Source organism: Monodon monoceros, unplaced genomic scaffold (genome assembly GCF_005190385.1).
Source record: "Monodon monoceros isolate NGI ecotype Baffin Bay Population unplaced genomic scaffold, NGI_Narwhal_1 Super_Scaffold_11, whole genome shotgun sequence".
In the NCBI taxonomy this organism is placed as follows: Eukaryota; Metazoa; Chordata; class Mammalia; order Artiodactyla; family Monodontidae; genus Monodon; species Monodon monoceros.
In genome coordinates this window covers 127,137,518-127,158,394 of record NW_021703767.1, presented here as the reverse complement: position 1 = coordinate 127,158,394, position 20,877 = coordinate 127,137,518, and the positions used below count along the sequence as shown (strand labels likewise).

General features: G+C 47.3%; 1 protein-coding gene across 1 annotated transcript in view; it reads left to right on the top strand.

Moving 5' to 3' along the window:
* EPHB1 (EPH receptor B1) overlaps positions 1-20,877 on the top strand; it is a 428,767-nt gene that overhangs the window by 283,569 nt on the left and 124,321 nt on the right. Inside the window, exon 4 of the mRNA XM_029215290.1 lies at positions 3,146-3,301. Coding sequence (XP_029071123.1) covers positions 3,146-3,301 — 156 coding nt within the window. The remainder of the gene's footprint in view (positions 1-3,145; positions 3,302-20,877) is intronic.

Sequence of the window (20,877 nt, the reverse complement as noted above, 5' to 3'; positions counted from 1 at the left end):
TAATGATCCTCCCATTATACAAAACAGAAATAATCTGTGCAGAAACACATTCTTCCATTTGGTTCCAGGATTTATTTGCCGACTTTGGGACTCTAAGTTTATATTCTAACCCTCAATTCTAAAAGTTTGTGCAAAGAAAACTTGTTTTTCAAAAGGGACTGGATAAATGGAGGTAAAGAGGAATTAGCACTATTTAACACTTACTGCGCATAGGTAAATTTTCATATTTGAGTTTAATAAATTCTAATGACCTGTGGGAGTTGTTGTGAGAAGTGTTAAATTTCATTTTTATGGATACTTTATACAGATGAGGAAGTGAGGATTACATAGCTTGCCAGTGATCACCCAGCTAGGATCCAGCAGAGCCAGGAATTGGACCCGGGACTGTTTGATCACTACCTGGTGCTCACTGCCCTGGGGAAGATGGAGTCATACCCCCTCCCAGGGCCTTTCACCCTAATCCTTCACTGAGCTTCTCTCTCTTAAAGCTCAGCTTGGCCTCCCTCTCCATTTCCTCCCTCTGTGGCTGTCACAGTCTAGAGACACCCAGTTCTGCCTTCCTTCATCAGAAATCTCAGAGGAAGACACTTTCTAAATCCCTCTGCTACTTGTGGACATCAGGATGGTTGTTTATGCTGTTAACTTATTAAATGTAAAGCAAGGAGGCTTTTAAATGCTGGAAAGAAAGTGAAAACACCTTGTGTCTCTTGGATTGATACATTAAGAAAATTACATGCGGCAGGGCTCCAGTGAATGCATGAGTCTCCACATTCCTCTCCCCCACTTTCCAGGGAAAGAGCTTCCACTGGGTTTGCTCAGCACAGGCCTGGGATTTCTCTGTGTTCTCCAGCTCCAGAACTGAATGGGGTGCAGAAACGCTTGGAGATTTACAATTGAAAGGGCCAAGTGCTTCTCATGGGTGGTAAGGAAGAGATGTGGAAAGAAGAAAGGGAGAGAGGAGGAAAGAAATAGGGGGAGAGACTTTACTGAGTGGGCTTGGAAAGATAGATCAGCAAGCCAAATTCTAGGATACTAGGTGTACCATTCAGAGTTTTCCTTTTGGTGTTTTATTTGTTAAGCCTTTCGTAGAGATTGATTTTTTTTTCTTTCTACTAAGAAGTTTATTTGAATGTACTGAGATGGGTAGCAAGTGGCTCATTTTTACATGGGTTACAACAGAAATCCTTAAGAACCTTATTGTAGCGCCTAGACAACATTTACCCCAGTACGTTCCATGGAACTTGAATTCCAGGAGATGCTCTACAGTATAGGGCTTCTTGGTGAGAAAACACAGCATTCTGTATCCCATTTGGGGAAATTCTGAAAAATTCTGTAATAAAAGATGAGGTGAACTTTTTAAACCCACAGATTCAAAATATCTGACCACAGACCCCTTTTGTAAGTAACAGGTGTTAACAATCCTAAGGACATGGACTCTGTTGAACACTCTTGGGTTATGCCAGTCCAGGACATTCCATTTCAGAAATTCCCTCCCATTCAAGATGAGCTTCTGCCCCGGGGCACTTCCGGAGTGACTGAAACCCTATACCTCACGTCAAGCGAGCAAAGGAGTGAGAAAACTTACCCAGCATAGGAAATGGTTCTTCTTTCTTGTCTTGGTAGGAAAGCTGTGGATATTATTCACATAGTTTATATGTATACCATCGCTATTACTTCTCCCACTGTGTGATTCTGGGCAACTCCTTCAACCTTTCAGTGTCCCAATTTCCTTAGTAACAAAATGGAGCTAATAATAGCTACCCCATAGAGGAATGCATGTAAAGCACTTAACAAGAATGTTAACAGATGGTGGCTACTGCTCCTGTTAAAGAATACTCCGCACTTTCCAGGAGGGAACAGTATATTTGGGAAGATGAGCTTTGTATAAGTAGAAACCTTTATAATGGTACGTCTACTATGGCAACGATCACATTGTATTGCAACTGTATGACCTCATTGGATCAAGAACTCCTTGAGGGCAGGCTCTGTTCTCAAAATTCCCTGGATCAGGTTCTCAGCAGGGTCACAGTAAATGTCTGTTGAATGAATTAGTGAAGTATGTAAGAAAGCCAAATGAGTTGACCATGAAATTAGTTTTACCTGGTCTCAAAGGAGGATAAGCCAGAGCAGGTTTCTTGGGGACCAGAAGAGTCAGGATCTGAGATAGTGAGGAAGGGCCTCAGGGAAGCAGGGCAGGCAGGGGCAATTTTCTGTGGAATCAGCAAGGCAGAGACCAGATGTCTGGAGTCAAAGGTCTCTGTAGATGAGGCATGGTAAAATCTTGAGGGATGGCCTAGAGCCAGACATTTTGGGGCATGGCTCTTCACAGGCTGACCCATGGAGCAAGGAGAATAAGTGCCTCATATCTGAGAAAAGCTCCAGTGGGCATTGGGCTATACCAGGTGTTCCCAATCTTCCCCACTGACATGTACATGATAGATGACACCAAGTGCATGACACATTCCCTGGTGCACTGCCTACAAAGGCATCCTGCTTTGCGCCACCCCCGCAAAGCATTTCAAAATGCAATTAAGGGAGAATGATGTTGTTAAGCCAGTAGCCTTGAAATCACTTTAATTTCTTCTTAAAGAATCACTCATGAATTTCAGCCCTTTACCACCATTCATAATAAGTGTTAACACAGCTCACAGTTTCCCTCATGTGTGTTGCAACATGGGATTTAAGAACCATGGGTCCAGTTCATTGTCAGCCAGGACCGCTTTCCATCCGAGGCCCAGGTGAAATTTCTTCACTGAGTGAATCAGGGTAAGACCATGACTGTTAACAGGTGGAAGAGGGAGGGAATAACCCTCCCGTTTATAGAGCACTTATGCCTCAGACACTGCGCTACACATTAATTCATTTTCTCAACTAAATCTCTTGACGCACCTGAAAGGGAAGAATCATTATTCATATTGTTCAAGTGAGAGAAGCCATTGGTACCAGGAAGGTATATTTCACTAAGGATGTTTGAAGACTTGAAAGTGTTAAGTAGGGGTTGCCTCAATCCGAAATGCTCACTTTGTGCAAGGGGGTATCTCAGTGTCCTTTTTAAGGTGACAGAATGTTTCATTTTCCAGTTCCAGGGAAGGGCCTCTGACTGCCACTCTTCCATTAATTCTAAGATGGTCTCTTTGTGTTACAGCCTGCCCTGCCGGGATGTTCAAGGCCAACCAGGAAGCTGAGGGCTGCTCCCACTGTCCCCCCAACAGCAGATCCCCTTCAGAGGCATCTCCCATCTGCACCTGCCGGACTGGCTATTACCGGGCAGATTTTGACCCCCCAGAAGTGGCATGCACTAGTAAGTATCTACCAGGGGCTCTGGGGTGGGGAGTTTGGTTGTCTGATAGTGCAAGTGGTGGGCCTAGGGCAAGGAAGACTTAAGACAGCATCCTCCAATTGCATAGTGCAAAGCGGAGACGTTGGCTGTGGTGCTGAAACGGACAGCTCCTCGCTGGGCAAGCAGTGCCCCTCTTTCAGTAGTACCGGGTCAAGACTTTTTTCTTGGCCCCCTCCTCTCAGATGGGAGGGCCTTCCTCCCACCCAAAGAAGACAACTTATGCCCACCAGATGGTTAAAAAATGTCAACTGGAGAGTTCTTTGAGTGCAAAATCAAGATGCACCAGGATGTTGCAACAATTCCTAGTAACTCTTCCAGTCACCTCCACCAAGAAGCCCCCTTGGTCTTGACAGATGAGACTATCCTCTCTTTTCACTGGCCTTCCTGTATCTCTGTGACCAGCCTCCCTCAAAACTCTCCTGATTTCATTAATTGTCCAATTATTCTGCACTTGCCTTCTTGGTTACCCAATGAAAGTCCTTGTGTGCCAGCTCCATGTATTCATCACCCCGTGTCCCTTCCAGTGCCTAGTGTGGTGCATCCATGCCTCTGCCAAATGACAAGACCAGAGTCCTGGCCTGTGTGCACTGAGGCAGAACTTCTAGGGGCTGGGTCCAGAGCGTGAGCTCCACCACTCTCCCACTCTCTGCTGTAGAGGGAAGGGCAGTCATCCTGCCCAAAGTGGAGGCAGTAACTCCACTCCCTGGGGAGGGATGGATGAGGGGAGAATTTCCTCACAATCTTCTCTCCTATGATCCACAATCGTGGGGAGTCAGGAAGCACTACTCTCCCCGCACAATACTTTCAAGAACTTGTTCCTCCTCTCCTAAGTGTAGCAGCCCTGAAATGGGATGCTTTTTCTTCTCAGTATTCCTGTTGCGTTCAGAAGTCAGTGCTCCAGGTTAACCTCTAATTATGCTAGAACTTTCTTCTGGGTTGGATGCTGTTGCCTGGATCCCTCTGAGCAAGGACCTTCCCTTCACCTCCTCTGACCAAACTCCTTCTGCCCACCCCCCAGCATAGAAAGGCACAGACAGAGCATTTCATGCCTATTTGCAGTTTGATGAACAGAAAAGATATGACTGAGCTCCAAGTAGAATAATTTCTTAATTCTGGCCTTGCAGTTTACATAATCTTGGCTGGATAAAAAAGAAGAATGAAAGTGTCTTCTAGATCAAGGTCCTAAGGTCAATCAATGCTTATAGATTTGAACTGAGGAAAAGCACATCCTCTTATAAACTGATTTTTCCCCAGGCCTCCCTGGGTTAGTATGAACAAAAATGATTCCATTTCTGCTGACTGGAGTCCCTGTCTTTCTGTTGTGTTATCCCATCTACTGATTTCTGAGGTTCCCCTGTGTGTCTCTGTAGGTTTGAGAAGCATTGTTTAATGTACTTCTTTAGAAGCCACTTAGGGATGCTGAATCTCTGCTGCCTGGATGTCCAGACCGAGGACCAGTCCCCATGATTGCCAAAGCCCAGGTCTCACAGCTTCCCTTCTGGAAACATTCCCCTCCACTCTGCTCATGGATCCTCTCTGATTGGCCAGGCTCCTTCTGTAGATAAATTCATGCAAATAAAATTCTGGGTCCCCAGCTTCCCACCTAGGGAAGTTCAGCAGACACACCCTGTAAACGCATCCAGCCCCTGGGCAAGGTCACCTAGAGAGAAGGTAGACCAATAAACAGAGGCAGAATACTGACGTGGAGCTCCTTGCTATACAACGCCTCTCCCATCTACCTCTCACCTGATATCTCCCATCTACCTTCTATCACCTGACTTGATGTGCTTGAACCAACAGGACTGATTCCTGGTATAAACAGGAACATCCCAGAGCCTTCACTCTGCACATTGCAGACCCTTACTCTGTGCTGCTTACCCATATTCTGAGTCCAGCTAGTTAAAATCAGACCTCCCAGGCTTTTCTCTCCTGTCCTGGTCCAGCCAACTCTGAGTTAGGGACACCTTCCCACCCACTATGTCCCACCAAAATCTCCGCATCTTTCCCAGAGTGGGGGTGAATGCTGGACATGCCTGGGGGTGTCACCACATGCTGTACACAGCCCTGTGCTCTTTTCCCCCTGAAGGAGAGCTCTAGGGTCAGACCAGAAATCACCAAATCAGAGCCACACTTGCCTGTGAAGGTCAGGCCAAGAGCTGCTCAGGGACACATTGTCTGGCTCCCTGCCCTGGCCAGCAGGGGCCAGTACTGGGTGAGAGGACACAGAGGTCAGGCTGGGCAGCAGCACAATGCTAGGCAAAACAAGTGTAAATAAACCTATTACTTTATTGAGCCTCATTATATATTTGATTTATTGTGTGCCAGGGAAATACTGTATGAAAAAGTCAATTTGTTGGCTTTTATAATCTCATTAGGCTTTCCTTTTAAAGCATTCTATTTGGAGGTGCCATCTGTTCTCTTAAAAACGCATCACACATCACCACAGTAAATAATTTTTCAGATACAAGGAGCATATCTGGAGCTGTGGAGGTCAGGCACAGCCCTGCACCATGGCCTGGGGCCCAGTTGGTTCTGCAGGTGGAGCAAGGTGGCCAGCATGGGCCCAGCCATCTGACAGAGGGTGGGAGGAGGGGCAGAAAGGGCCCAGGTGCTTGCTCACTTTGCAAGTGCATCGCTCTGTCCATCCAAGCAGGAGATGGTGATGGCCCAGTCGGGCGCTGGGAGGACCCAGGCAAAGGGGAGGTCTGTTCTAAAATGTACAGGACAGCGGGCATCTACAGTGTTCAGGTCCCATGGGTGTCAGGGAAAGGGGACACAGTGTCAGAAGCTTCCAAGATCCTAGGCCTCAGGTGTCACCTGTTGCCACCCTCTTTAAATGAGGTTGTATCAAGAGTCATTCACTGACAATATTGAAAAGGTTACAGAGAATCTTACGATTTAAAATGTACTCTTTTACAAGGCTAAAAATATCTGTATTGTGCTAAAAATGAATGTTTTTAATGAATCATGTTAATCTCATGAAATGAGCACATATATATTCATTGTATTTTTTTTATTGTGTTCAAAGTGTTAATTTATTCTAAATTAATCTAAACATTTAGAACGCATGACAACTTTGGAGCCCTGTGTGGACATTTCTTCATTTTCTTTTTAATCTCCTGGGAGAGCCTGTCATCTCTTTGACCTCTGAGAGGCTCTGGCATCCCTGTGTGTCCAGCCTTGTCCTTGACAACGCTCATAGATTCGGCAGGGATTTGAGCACACCCCAAGCTAAGGTGTCAAAAGGGCTGGTGTGGGCTTCAAGTGAAGTGAGACGAGGGGCCTTAGGGAACTCGGAGAATGAGTCTGTGATGATGTATTTCTGCTGGTCTTGGACACCCAGCTCCCTTCTTCTTCCTTCCTCATCCTCCTTGCACCTCTGCCAGGCCTGGCATTCTGGATCTGTTGCATCCGTATCTGGCCGACTGCCTCCTGGTACAGCCATGGCCCCATGTGCTCATGTTCAGGAGGAGGCCTTGTCCCTGACAGGCTCTGGAGGGAGGGAAGGGAGTACCGGGAGGCTGATGTCAGGGTTTAGGGTGCACGCTGCATCATGTCAGGGCTACCCTCAGAGACAGAGGGACAACCTAAGCCATGGATGGGACGAGGTGGGAGCTTGGGGGATGGCTAGAGGCAGGTCACAGGTGACCTCATCCCTCCCCGCTAGCAAAACCCTCTGAAAGAAGCCAGGCTACACAGAGTGGACAGTGGGGACCAGCTTTAATGAGGAGTTACCAAAGGGCCACTTACAGCAGGGGGCAGGGGGAGACGTCAAGGGGAAGGTGCAGCCCCACCCGCCAGAGGGGTTGCAGAGGTTGTAGGCTGGGGAGCTGAGACCCTGAAGGTTTTCTGAGCTTCAGCTGAGGAAGTTGCAGCTTTCCTCCTCCTACTGTCTCCCTGGGTCACTGTGCAAGAGGCCCTGAGGCCCCCTGGGGAGTCCTGGCACCCCAAACAGCCCCAACTTTGAGTGGGTCCTAGGAAAGCGTATTGAATCTTCGATTTGCACGTAGCACTGGGAAGGTAGGCTTGGCACTTCACAGACAAAAGTTTGAATCCTGACTCTGTCTCTTACCATCTCTGTGACCTTGAGCTAGTGTCTTAACTTTTTTACATTCTGTCATTTTCTTCTCATGACCTCATAATAATGTATGCCTTTCTGGTTGTTATGAGGATTAAGCAAAATCATATTATGGAGTCTTTGGCGCAGTGCCTGGTGCATAGTAAACTCTCAGTCAGTGGTAGAACTTGCTTTGGTTATATCCCTGGAAAGTGTGAAGATTGCAGCAGATATGGAAGCTTCCAGCATGATAGGAGATCTAAAAATAAAAGTGACGTCCTTCGGGAGAGTACAGGTTTGACGCCAGCCCCACGTGTCACAGCAGAATCCATCGTGTGGCTCAGATCACAGTCACTATTCACCTTACCCTGGAGATCCTGATGAAAACCAGCCAGAAGGTGACAGCCACTGGGAGCTGATGGGCTGTAGGAGGGGGGGAGGTGCAGATAGAGCATCAGAGAACCGCAGACACTGCTGAGCCCTCTCCTCCACGACTGAGATGTGCTGAGAAGCTAGGCAGGAGTGGCCACTGAGGAGATGGGCTCTCAGTTCTCAGGGAGCAGGGGCTCAGTGACTCCTCAGGCTTAGACCCGCTTCTTTCACAGGAGGGTCTGATGGCCCTGGAAGCGTGACCGGCGGGACATCAGGAGAGAGGTGGCAGCCAGGAACATATGAGGAAGTGCATGACAATGTGAAACCAAGCACTGAAACGCATGTCTTCAGTTTTAAGTAATTTCTATTTACGGGGGGAAGAAATGGAAAGGAGGAATTTATGAAGCAGGTGAAAATAGATAATTATGCCTTATAAAATTGCTGTCTGTGAAAAACCATGCAAAAGGACTGGTGTAAAAATAATTACCTTGTTACGTTTCCGACCACAGAAACCCTTTTTTCTGCATCCACATGGGAGAAACTTTGACGGATCAGAGACAAGCTAGTGCTTGTCTTGTTTCTTTATTTCTTCTTCAAATACAATGGGTTTCCCTCTGCAGTTTTGATTATAGAGGTGGAGTGAAAAAGGGCTCCAGAGATCATTGTCTTGTGCCCTGGCCCCGCCTGCCATCCCCTCCCATGGGGGGCACATTGGCGGCCAGCCCTCCAGGGTCCCCCAGAGACCACCCCTGACCTCCCTGCTGACTCAGAGAGGTGGCTGGGAAGCTAAGCAGCAAGGCAGGCACTTTGGGTGTGGATCCCGAAGGTGTGTGACCTGGGGCATGGGACGGCCTCTGTGAGCAGGGGCTTCTCATTGGCAGAATTGGCCATGATGGAACTCAAATTAGGAGGTCGTGGGAATTAAATGACAGGATGTCAGGCAAGCCCCAGGATGGAAACTCAAGTCTGTCTGCTTCCAATGCCACGACCTCATACACAGTTAGAGCTACAGTTTGGTAGCTCTTAGGAGCATGTTGTAGATGGTCATGGCAGGGATAGGGATTTGCTGTTACTCTCACTCTTGAATCTGTACCTCCCACAGAGAAGGATAAGAATCCAAGTTTCCCTCCCCCATCTCTGCCTACTCCCGTTTCTCTCTTTTAAGCTCGTGTTTCATCCTTTATGGGGCTGGCAGCTGTTTCCCTCTTTCATCCCAACTGCCCCAGGGCAGTAGGGTGGTCCCTATGACGCAGGGAACATACTCCTTGGACGGACTGCCCAGGAGTGTGGCACTGCCCAGACCCTGGTCTTTGCAGGCAGGGTGGGTGGAATGGAGAAGAGGGTACCGGGGCCCAGAAGATGGAAAGAACCTTGGGATGACAGAGAAAGAAGGGAGTCCTCTGCAGCCAGGTCTCATGGCCTTCGTGGTGTTGTGAAAAGTCTGTAAGGACATCAGATCATAACCTCCTCCTGCCAGTCCTGGGTCCTGATGGCTTATGCTTGACAAGTTGGCCAGTGATGGTTTCCTTTGCAGCAGTGGTTTTTAGATGCAGTGCTTGGACGAACAGCCTCAGTGTCACCAGGGAACTTGTTAGGAATACAAATTCTCAGCCCCTCCCTAGACCTCCTGGATGACGTACTCTGGGGATGGGGAGTGGGGAGGGGAGGGGGCAGAGATCTGAGTTTTAACAAGACCTCCAGATGATTCTGAAGCTCGCTAAAGTTTGAGAACGTTGCTTTAGAATTAGGTCATATTTCTCTGTCCTTTGCCTTATGACTCCTGGGGAGAAAGGTCATTGAGTGAATTCCTGCAGACTGGGACCACAGGCCGGCCCCTCCCCGTCAATGTCTTGTGTAGCAGGCTGGAGAGACAGAGAGAGAGAGACAGAGAGAGAGAGAGGAAGAGAGAGAGAGAGAGAGAGAGAGAGAGAGAGAGAGAGAGAGAGAGGCTACGAATACATGCCTGAGGACGAAGAGAAGAGGGGTATGTTGTGATGTGAGTGTGTGTCTGTGTTTGAGTGTTTCAGGGAGGCTCTCACTAGTTCTCAGAACCACCCATCTGCTCTGGCCCAGTTTCCATTTCATTCTCAGTCTTGGGTGGTGGGAGCAGTGGTGGGAGAGAGAGTGGAGACAATAGAGCACGACCTGGCTGGAGTGGGCTCAGGGAGAGCTGAGGGGGAAACTAAAGCAGAAGCAAAGTGACTGGTGGGGACCGTTCCCCTGAGCTCAGATGGAGGATCAGGTGGGCAGGGTGATGGGTGATGGGCCTCACCCCTCAGGTGACCTCTGGGGGCCACTGCTTCAGGGAGGGGCCCTTCAGTCCAGTAGGGCAGTAAGGTCTCCCAAGGCGACAAACACTCCACAGGACACAGGAATCCAGTGTTATAAATTGACGACTGTTTGCTCGTTAGTCTACATGCCTTCACATTAGGGATGATTTTAAATACTTTTCAAAACCCAGCCTTTTCAAAAGCACTTACCTCCTCATCTAGGAGTTGCAACCTATTAAAAGAGGGCTGCTTTAGTCAAGGTTAGTTTCACTCATTCATTGCTGATCAGGGTTTTAGTAAAATATCAACCATGTGCCCCTTTCTATAGGCAAAGGTGCTGCTTGATTTTACCCTGGTTTGTGATCCACACTGCATATAAAAATACATCATTTGTGTTTTTGAGGGGGAGGTAATCTGTGTGTTCCTTGAGATGAAATTCCAACAGGGGTCACAGATAAACAAGAGTCATAGGGTAAGCTGCTTCTCGGAGTGCCTGGATTTGGGTAGTGTATACATGTAGATGCAGAATTGAGGGAGTGTGACAGCAATCTGAAAGCTATTTATAACTGTCAGTGCTGTTTCAAGAAGGGTCAGCATTACCTGTGTACATGGACTTTCACACTTCTATCATCTACAATTTCTTTTCACAGTTGTTGGACCCAAGTGGGTATAACTCTTAGGAGGCATCATATAGCTCTAAGTTTTAAGCTAATAGCCGGGCACAGGCTCCGCTGTTTCTGCTTCAGCTTTTCCTCTTAAGAGCATTTCATCTCATGGGCATTTGGAGTCACAGATTATTAACACTCTGAGCAGCCTTCTAGGCCCTGCCACCCAAACTCCTCCCGAGTGCCAGCCTTGTCTTTCCAACAACCCTGAGAGGTAGTCATTCCATTTTTAGTTTTCTGAATATTTGTGATGACGGACAGCTGATATATTTTGCAGGGCAGCTCCACTCCACTGTTAGGCAGCCATCACCCATCACTGTAAGAGAGATTTTCTGGACCTTGGATCAGGCACTGCCTTCCTCCCAGCCTCACCACTGGTCCACCACTGAGGACCAAAGTCCTGCAGGTGGAACCAGTGGTTCCAGTGCTTACGAAGAATTTCCTTATCCTTCCTTAATCACCTGCTGTAGGCAAAGCATTTGTTAAGTTATCTACTCCCCAACACGTATGATCTCCTGAACCCCAGTGTCCTGGCAGCCTTTTCTGAATCTCACATTTATCAATACAACTCTTAAAACATGGCAGCCAGATTGAAACATATGACCCTCGCTCCCGAAAATCCAGTGGAAACTTGGTGGATTTTCTCCTGTGACTGGGATACTGGTGATTGTTCACTTTGGTTGCAGCCTCTCACATCGTGGGCTCCGATCACACTTTTTGACCACTGAACATTCAAAGTTTTTGTTTGTCCCTTTAGGAAATGCTGCCCATTTGGGTCTCCCCTTTTCTGCACTTACACATGTAACTTCAGACATTTTGCCTTGTGGATTTGGGCACCATGCTCTTTCAAGTGCAGACCATTTTGAAAACTGATTTCAATGGACAAGTATTAACATAATTGTTAGGAGTGTGCGCTCTGGTGTCTGGGTTCAAACACTGCTCTGACGTTTGCCAGCTGTGTGATGCGGGGCAAGTGACAGGGCTACGTGTCTCTACTTTCTCATTCAAAAAGTGGGTATAGTATTAGTGTCTGCCTCACTGTGTCGTCAAGGGTATAAATGGAGTAATGCTATTTAGAACAGTGTTTGGCATTGTTCAAACAGGAAGAATTCAATGAAAGTAAGATATTTTATTTTACTACTATTATTGGAGTTGCTTACCCTACTTTTGTGCTATTTTCAAAGCAGCTAAAATCCAAGCGCTGGAATTATCGTTTTGCTAACATTTCTTCCTTCAGTACGCAAGTATCTGTGTGCTTTTTTCAGTTTCCATTCTTAAAACCTAGGTATACTCTTTATATTCTTTTTCTCTAAAGGCTCATACATTTTAAAAAGAAACAGTGTCATGTGGCCATATTTAGAGACCCATGCTGGCTTTTGTCATTGTTTCCTTGAGGCTCACCATGCACTGATTTAACTATGAAGCTTCAGAAGTAGGAGGGGATTGAGGTAAAATTTATTTATTTAATCTACTTTCTTCTCTATTTTGAAAATCGGAACAAAACTGTCTATCCCATGGCTCTAGGACCCTCTGTTGTCCTGAATGTTCCTTGCTGGCCTTCAGGCAATGGCTCTGATGTCTAATTTGCAGGCTCTGATCCCAGGTGGGGCTGGTCTCGGAGGGATGCTGGAATTTGATGGCAGCTGTAGCTCGGGGTCCTTAAATCTTCTCTGCTCCAATTCTCCTCCTCAAAGGAGGAGACAGTCGGAGGCAGGTGGCTGTACAACCTCTGTGTCCTGCCAGCATCTTACCTCATCCCCAGGAAAGGAGATGCACGCTCTGAATATTCTATTCAGATCTATTCAGGTGTAGGGCTTTCTCTGTCCACTGAACTGGAAGCTGTCGACATGCTGATCTGATTTTTTATCCCCTCTGTGGCCTTACATAGTAGGTGCCCAACATAGCCAGGTGGTAAGAGCCCTGCTCTTGGGATCAGGTAGACCAGACTGGACTCTTGGCTCCTTTGCCATGGTTACTTAACCTCTCTGAACCTCTGTCCTTTTCCATAAAATGAGGATACTGTTTATTATTGTGCCAAGTTGTGATGATGTATATACCTAACTCAGTGTCAGACGTATGGTAAGGGCTCAAAAATTGTCTTTGTTTTGGTCGTTATGAATAAGGTTTGAGTCATATCTGAATTGCACGGTCCAAAATAAGAACAGAAAACAAAGTGTGGGGAAAATGGGCATTTTAGGGCAGTTGCTTCTGGAGAGTCATCCTAGGCTGGCGGGAATCTAACACCATCACCCCTATCTCCAACCCATCACGATGTGATCACAAATTTGTGTGTTACGTGTGCAGACCACCTTGGTCTCCAGCTCCTCATAGGTGGTCCCCAGCTGTGACTAAGGTCCTGGTTCCCCAAGTCCGCCTTCTTCCATCCATGTAACCCAGAATCAGATCCTGATCCAGTTCTGACACCAGAGGCCAAGCCCAATTCCCATGGGGAGAGGGTCAGGTCTGGGACTCCCTCCTAGACCTCCAACCAGTTTCTTCTTTGCAATCACCTTTCAAAGTCACCACTGCCAATCAGTCCTGGAACCGATATGGACCCACTGCACCCCTCTGTTACTGATCATTGACCCTGTCCAGGGACTGAGTTCAGAACCTACCCTCAAACTACATTACACTGGGTGGAATCACTGGCTCCACCCCTGTTTTCATTCTCTGGACCTCCAGCTGCCATATTGGAAACGTGGCACTAGCCAACCCTTTCCCAGACCAGGACTGTGATCTTCTGTATGCCCCAGTTGGCTAAAACATGTGAATGCAGCAAGGCAGTTAGAGCCAGAGACCCACAGATGTCCCTGATGGCTTCACTAGGGTGTGACAAAGACCAAGAGCCCCAGGTATCTTTGACTCTCATCAGAGATTTAGAAGTAAGCCACTTTCAACTTAGTCTAAGGGTAGATTCTGAACACCGTCCAAGAGAGTGAAGCCCCCTGAGTGATTAGTGATCTACTCCCAACTGGAAGTGTACAAAGAGGTACTGGTGATGCCTTCTGAATTGTGTGGGAGGCTGGGTGAAGTGGAAAGAAATGAGTCTCATAGTCAGTGTTGGGCATGTCCATGCTGTCTGAATTATGTGTGGCATTGGACCAGGACAATAGCATTTTATTTTATTTTATTTTATTTTATTTTATTTTATTTTATTTTATTTATTTATTTATTTTTCCGGTACGCGGGGCTCTCGCTGCTGTGGCCTCTCCCATTGCGGAGCACAGGCTCCAGACACGCAGGCTCAGTGGCCATGGCTCACAGGCCCAGCCGCTCCGCGGCATGTGTGATCTTTCCGGACCGGGGCACGAACCCGTGTCCCCTGCATCGGCAGGCGGACTCTCAACCACTGCGCCACCAGGGAAGCCCCAGGACAATAGCATTTTAGAGTAATTTATTTTGAAACTCTGTGTTGGTCTTCTGAGAAATTTTCCACACAATTGACTGTAAACTGTCCAGTTGGAGCCAGACAACTGAGAACTGTTATGACAGGGGGTTGGCTGTGGGCTTAAAGTCTGGACTCCCCAATGGGTAAATGATCACGGATGACTTTGCAGAGAGAGAGCAGGCTGCAGTCTGAAGTCAACTGTGGAAGGACCAGGATTCCCTCCAGCTTGTGCCAGAGACCACGTCTGCCCCACTCAATCAAGGTGCTCTGACTCTGAAACCACATTAAGAAGGGGGGCTTGTCTCAGGGGTTGATGGGTAGAGGGCCAGAAGCCACTTGGACACAGAGGTGGCTCTGTCCTCCCTCCCCATTCTGTAGAGAGAAGGTTGGGGTAGTGGTAGTCTTGGTGTGTGTCTTTCCACCCGCCTCTCGTGACTGTGGGCTTAGACTTGCCAAGAGATGCCCAAGGTGGCCTTTTGAGCAGCCCTTCTGGGGCTCATCTCACGAGCTCTGTTCATCTTGGAAATGGCAAAAAAGGAAGCTCCACATTGCAGCGTGAAGTGAGGCCAGCATGACAGCTGTGCAGTGAGATGCACCTTGGTGCAGGCTGTCTCTGTTGGTGGGTGACTGGGGGCCGGGGGGGCAGGTGGGCCATGGAAAGCCATGGTCACCACCAAGCCCTACCGGTGCTCAGTGAGCAGAGATGGAGAGCAACTCTGTTACTCCAGAGAGGGTGCTGTTTGCTGGCCAGCACAGGGGAACTTGCTTATGAGGTGAGAATTCACTCTCCCTGTGAGCAAAGGGCAGGCTTTGTGCCAGTGCCTGTCAACTGTGGAAGGACAAGGGCTTCCTGGTCCTTCCAGGGCTGTAGGCAGCTCTGATGAGGTTAGCCATGCCCGTACCTGTACCCCCTGCATAGGGAAGGCTGTGCACCACCACAGCCTAGGGCAGAGGCCTCTTCCGAGTGAACCCCAAGTGCTGTGTGCCTGGTGCTCCCCGACACAGGCCACAACCGACTGGAACAGGAACAGAAGCGCCTAACATAATAGCTGATGCTGATTAAGCCCCTGACATGGAGTTTCTCAATTAACCTCACAGAATATAAGATAGCTACCTTTGTTATTCCTAATTTATAGATGAGAGAACTGAGGCCCGGCAGGGCTAGTACCCTAGCTCACACATTCGAGAGTGTCAGGGCCCGATTTCTGCCCAGAACTGACGGGTTCAGGGCTCCCTACCCGCAGTGCTGGACTGCATCCCTCAGGAAGGAGTACGGTTGCCTCTGAGCTGGCCCGACAGCACAATAATGCTGATGTCCGCTTGAGACAGTGAAGGATTGCATTTCATTGGTCAAGATTTGTCATGTGATCTCTGTGGAAGTGGCTGGGAAATGTGGCTTCAGTGAGACTGGGGAAGAGAGGAGAGTTGGTGTGGTGGTGGAGGGGAGATGGCAGAGGGGGGAGCAGGGGGATGGGGGGAGGGAGGGGAAGAGCAACCTCTGCTGTGTTATACAGTTCCCCATAGGTGGGCATTTGGGCCAACACAGTGTTTCACTAATACGAACAATACTGCCATGAAAACGCTCAGACATAACTTGGGGGCACATAAGCCTGTATTTGTGGAGGAAATTCACCTAGAAATAGAATTGCTGGGTTACTGGGCACATACACTCAGAAAGCCAATCAATACCACCAAAGTGCTTCCCCAGAAGACTCGACCAAGTGACACGCCTACCAGTGGTGTACATCTTGCTTCCCCACTGGCAGGCCCAGCTGGATGTTATCAAGACTTCTGGCTTTTGCCAATTTGACTGACCTCCTGGTAATTTTGATGGTATTTCCCTCATTATAAATTAGTGTTTTTCATATGTTTATTGACCAATTTATTTTGTCTTCTGGGAATTGACTGTTCATAACATTTGCCCTTTTTCTATTTTTAAAAATTGATTTCTAGATGCCTATTAATTATATGTGACATCTTGCCCCCCAGCCCTGTACTTATTTTTAACTCTATTCATAAGTGTATTTGTTGGCATTATCGAGGTTTTTAATTTTTGAGCTCATACCTGACCATCTTTCTCTTTCTGGTTTTGAGGATTTGCGTCTTGACTTTTTGCCTGGGTTTTGTATATGTCCTCCCCACTCCAAAGTATAAAAACACTCTCATATTTTATTTTAAATCTTTATATAGAGTTTATTTTTAGCTCCTTCCTCCATCTAAAATTTATTTTTGTGTAAGATGTGATATTGGTATTCTTATTTCTCTTATTAAAAATAACATCCCAGGGCTTCCCTGGTGGCGCAGTGGTTAAGAATCTGCCTGCCAATGCAGGGGACATGGGTTTGAGCCCTGGTCTGGGAAGATCCCACATGCCACGGAGCAACTAAGCCCGTGCACCACAACTACTGAGCCTGCGCTCTACAGCCCGTGAGCCACAACTACTGACCCCGCATGCATCAACTACTGAAGCCTGTGCACCTAGGACCCATGTTCCACAACAAGAGAAGCCACCGCAATGAGAAGCCTGCACACCACAATGAAGAGTAGCCCCCACTCACCACAACTAGAGAAAGTCTGCATGCAGCAATGAAGACCCAGCGCAGCCAAAAATAAATAAATAAATTTATTTAAAAAATAACATCCTGTGAGCTCCATCTGAATTGTCCAAAATGTTAGTGAGATAACTCTTTTATTACCTACTAAGTGACTGTACAGACTTATCTTTATTCTTTCCCATTGATTGTTTAGTCTTTCCTGGCACCAGTTCTAAGCTGTTCTAAAGATAGTAGCTTTATAGTATGTTTCAATAACTGGTAAACCAAGTCTGTACATATTATTCATTGTCAAAATATCTTGCCAATTCTGAAACATTTTTATCTTCAAGATGAGCTTTGAAATCAGCTTGGCACAGCTCATTAATCAATCCTATTACATTGGGATTGGGATAGCATTGACTAGAGGGATTACTTTGGAGATGACTATCATCTTTATGATGTGTGTCTCTTCATCCAGGAGCATGTGTTCAAGTCTTCTTTTGTGCCCTTAAGTAAAGTTTTATAGTTGTCTCCATACAAGTGTTACACAGGTCTGGTGAGATTTAATTCTACATATTTTATGGGTTTTGTGGTATTGAGAATAGGTAACTTTTTTCATTGTATTTTCAAAGAGGTTATGATTATTGTTAGCAGATGACTTCCTGGTGGTGGGAGTAGTGAGCTTCCCATCACTGGAGGAATCAAACAGAGGCTGGCCAACCAGGTAGGGACTGTAGAGGGCATTCACCACCAGGGACACACTCTGACCTCCAAGGTTCCTTCCCATGCCAAGAATGAGTGTGTCTATGAAGTGTCAGAATCAGGACTTGCTTTTGATGACCCAAACCTTTCTGGGAGGTATACCTGCCTTTTTCAATTTCTCTTTTTGTTCCCTTGACCTTAAATTGTTATCTTTGGATTCTGGGCCTTTTCTGTACACCTGGAAAAAGACAGTACAAGTCTCTTTTAGAACCACATACAGCGGTGCTGGGAGACTCTTCTGTGTATTCCCAGGGAAAATTAAATGAATAATCCATGACTATGTAACCCATAGTCTCTTCCCAGCTGTTGTCTTGATGCCATTCTGTTATACAGCCTCTAAAAAAGATGGAGAATTATGACAACTGGAAAAATTCTGCCACACGGTGAGGGGCTTTTTGTCATTTGTGAAGAACTGTGGAGATGCAGGAGTCCTTTATGGGCACCACACTCTCTCTGTGGATGGTGGAGAGAGGACTGCTGATCCTTGAGGCCTTATCCCAGCTACCACCCCTGCATGCCATAGGGGTTTCTCCAGTCTGGCCCAGATGGTTATTTTCTTTTAAAAACTACCTTGGAAGATCCTTGCACTTCTCTCTTTAGTACCTAGTATCTGAGAGTTCAGAGTAGGCTGTGTGCCGAGAGGAGTTCAGGGGGGTTGAGATGCTTTACCTGCAAAGCTTCCATCAAGTGTGTGACCCTCATCCTTGACAGGCCTTGGCCCAGTGACTGCCAACTGTACCTCAAGACACATAGCATCAGTTTCCTTGTTCTAGATTTCTTTCCTGATCTCAGTCTCCACACTGGCACCAGCCTGGGGGAAATTACCAAGCTCTGGGTTGAGTCAGGACATGCTAAATCAAATGAGTTGTTTGGGGTGATTCAGGGTTTGAGTTTGCATCAAGTAAGAATGATATTCCAAAACAAGTTGCTCTGTGGGAGACCCTGCCCAAGAACGGTCTATCCTTCTGTTGTGCCAAAGACTGAAGTGTATCCCAAAGTCCTTTGACTTCAAGAAGAATCTGACTGGCTTATACTGTTGCCTCTGGTGGCAGCAAACACCTTAGAGCCTGCCTGGCCGGTTGTGACCTAGTGCATGGATCTTTCAGCAGGATGACCTATGGGGATTCTTTCTCTCAGAGACTATCTGAATCCCGCGGAGAAAGAATCCCAGTCTGGGGTGGGAGCCCTGTGTAGAAGCCTGGTAGATCCCATAGAGAAGATCTGCCTGGGGCCTCAAAAGCCTTAGGCAGGAAGATGTCGTCAGAGGGCCTTCAGGTCAAATGTTCAGGACAGTGTCTTTTATTCACTGTACAGGTGTGCACGTGGTCACTCTTTCTCTGCTGGAAGGTGCATGGTTGGGCAGGGATTCCTGGGTAACTATACTGAATAGTCTTTAATGCATGTGGAGCATACTAAGATACACTATGGCTTCAACATATATTCTGCCATTTGATTCTCCCATAAGTAGGAAGAAGACAGGGACCCTGCATGTCCCTGCAGCATGGTGCCTGGCCTGCTCAGGGCCTGGGGATGCGTCTCCACCAGTCTTGTCAGTCAGTGGCTTGTGTGACAGCTGTGCGGGTGCCCAGCTCCCCTGCAGACTTTGAGCTCCTCAGGGTAGACGCCAGGGTATTTTTCATACCATAATCTTATATACGGGGCTTAGCACACTGTAGGGTCTCAGCAACACAGATGGATTGATCAGTCAAGAATCCATGAAAGATTAGGCTCAGAGAGCATGAGTGACCTGCCTAAAGTCACAAAGCTGGCACTCAGCCCGATTTTCTTTGTGAGTCCAGTGCATCTTTCACCACTTCTGAAAGCCCTGGAGGCCACATTTCAGGGCCAGGAAGGAGGTCTTGATGGGCAGGTCTTTAAGAGGACATGACCTCTAGCTTTCCTTGACTTGAAGTGTCCCCAAGGAATCTGCAGGGGGTGTCATGTCCAAGCTCCCCTCTCTCTGGCCTCACTTTGGGCCACAAATAGAAGATTCCACCTTCCATCCCTCCCTCACACAGACAGTGACGCAAGATGGCTGTCAGCCATTCCTGCTGAGATACACTGCCTCTTGGGGTGCAGGGCCCTCAGCCATCCTCCAAGGGCTCCTGCAGCCCTGCGGAAACCTACATGCTCAGGCTTTGGCTTAGGCCAGGTAGAGGGGCTGTCTCTTTTCCCACAAAGTGAAACTCATCCCCTTCTCTCCCAGGCAATTAGCTCCATAGAAGCAGGAGAAACAAGAATTATTTTCTACAAACATTGGTGTTTGGTGAAATGTGTAACACTGGGTTCTTTGATGCTCCTGAAATCCCTCTCAGCGGGGTCTCTCCTTGTTTTGACTAGTCATTTCTTCTTATTACTAACTGTTATGGTTAGGAGAATTGCCTGAGTACAGGACCAGCGTTTCCAAGACCCTAATGAGCAACAGACTCAGATGTGCTCAGCAAGGCCCTGGAACCACGGTTGCCCTGTTTCTATAGGGAAACTACTGAAACGGTTCAGGAACAAGAGCTTCCTGCCTCCACAAGGGACCTACCCCCTACCCCCCAGCACCTGGCTACATTTGCATCACAATTGCACCTTGCACCCTTAGGTGCCTCCACCCTAGGGGGAAGAGTTATTAAGAGTACACTTTGGAACCATTCAAGCCTGTACTCAAGTCTTGATTCCAGCATTCACCCACCACATGATTTAGGCAAGTTATTTAATGGCTCTGAGCTACAGTTTCCTTATATGTAAAATGGGGATAATAGTTCCTACACCATGGGATGTTGGGAAAATGAGATTTCATTAAGTTATGTAACAAAATGCCTATGATAGTACTTTGCATAGAGGGTTTGTTGTTAAAATGAAATTCACAATTCCATATAGAACTCCACTGAAAAGGAAACCACAGCCATCTCTCTGATCTTTTAGATGATCTTTGTAGAAATCTATTCTAGGCAAACTACCAAAATTACTCACTCACTCAGTGGCATGAAGCAAACGAGTTCCACCCAATCAAAGCCTTGTCCTCCTGACATCCATGCAGATGGCACAGGTGTCTACCCCCAGGAAGACTATGTCCCTGGGGTTCATTTTAAACTGGTTCAAAAGGTGACATAAAGTTGTCTCTGGGAACATTGAGATCCGAGGGCAGTTAGGAAAAGTAAAGCAACATGACTGCTCCAGGTTTCAATGTCCTCTCCTCCTTTCTCCAGGGGGGACAGCCTACATTTTGAGGGGAGTAACCGGTGTACCTGAGCTTGCAAAGGGACAGACATGACTCAGTTTTCCAGTCCTGTGCCTCAGGCCCCCAGCACAGCTCCTTCTTTGGAAAAGACACCTCAGGACCTCAGACACTACCATTTTCACATTGAGCAAAACAGTGTTCTAATTGTCTGGTGCTCATCCCTCACAAATTATAGATAATCCTTGATCAGTTTTTCCCAAAGATCCCAAGCCCCTCTAAGCTTCCACTATTGAATGGAGGGTGCCTCAGCAGTCTGTTCA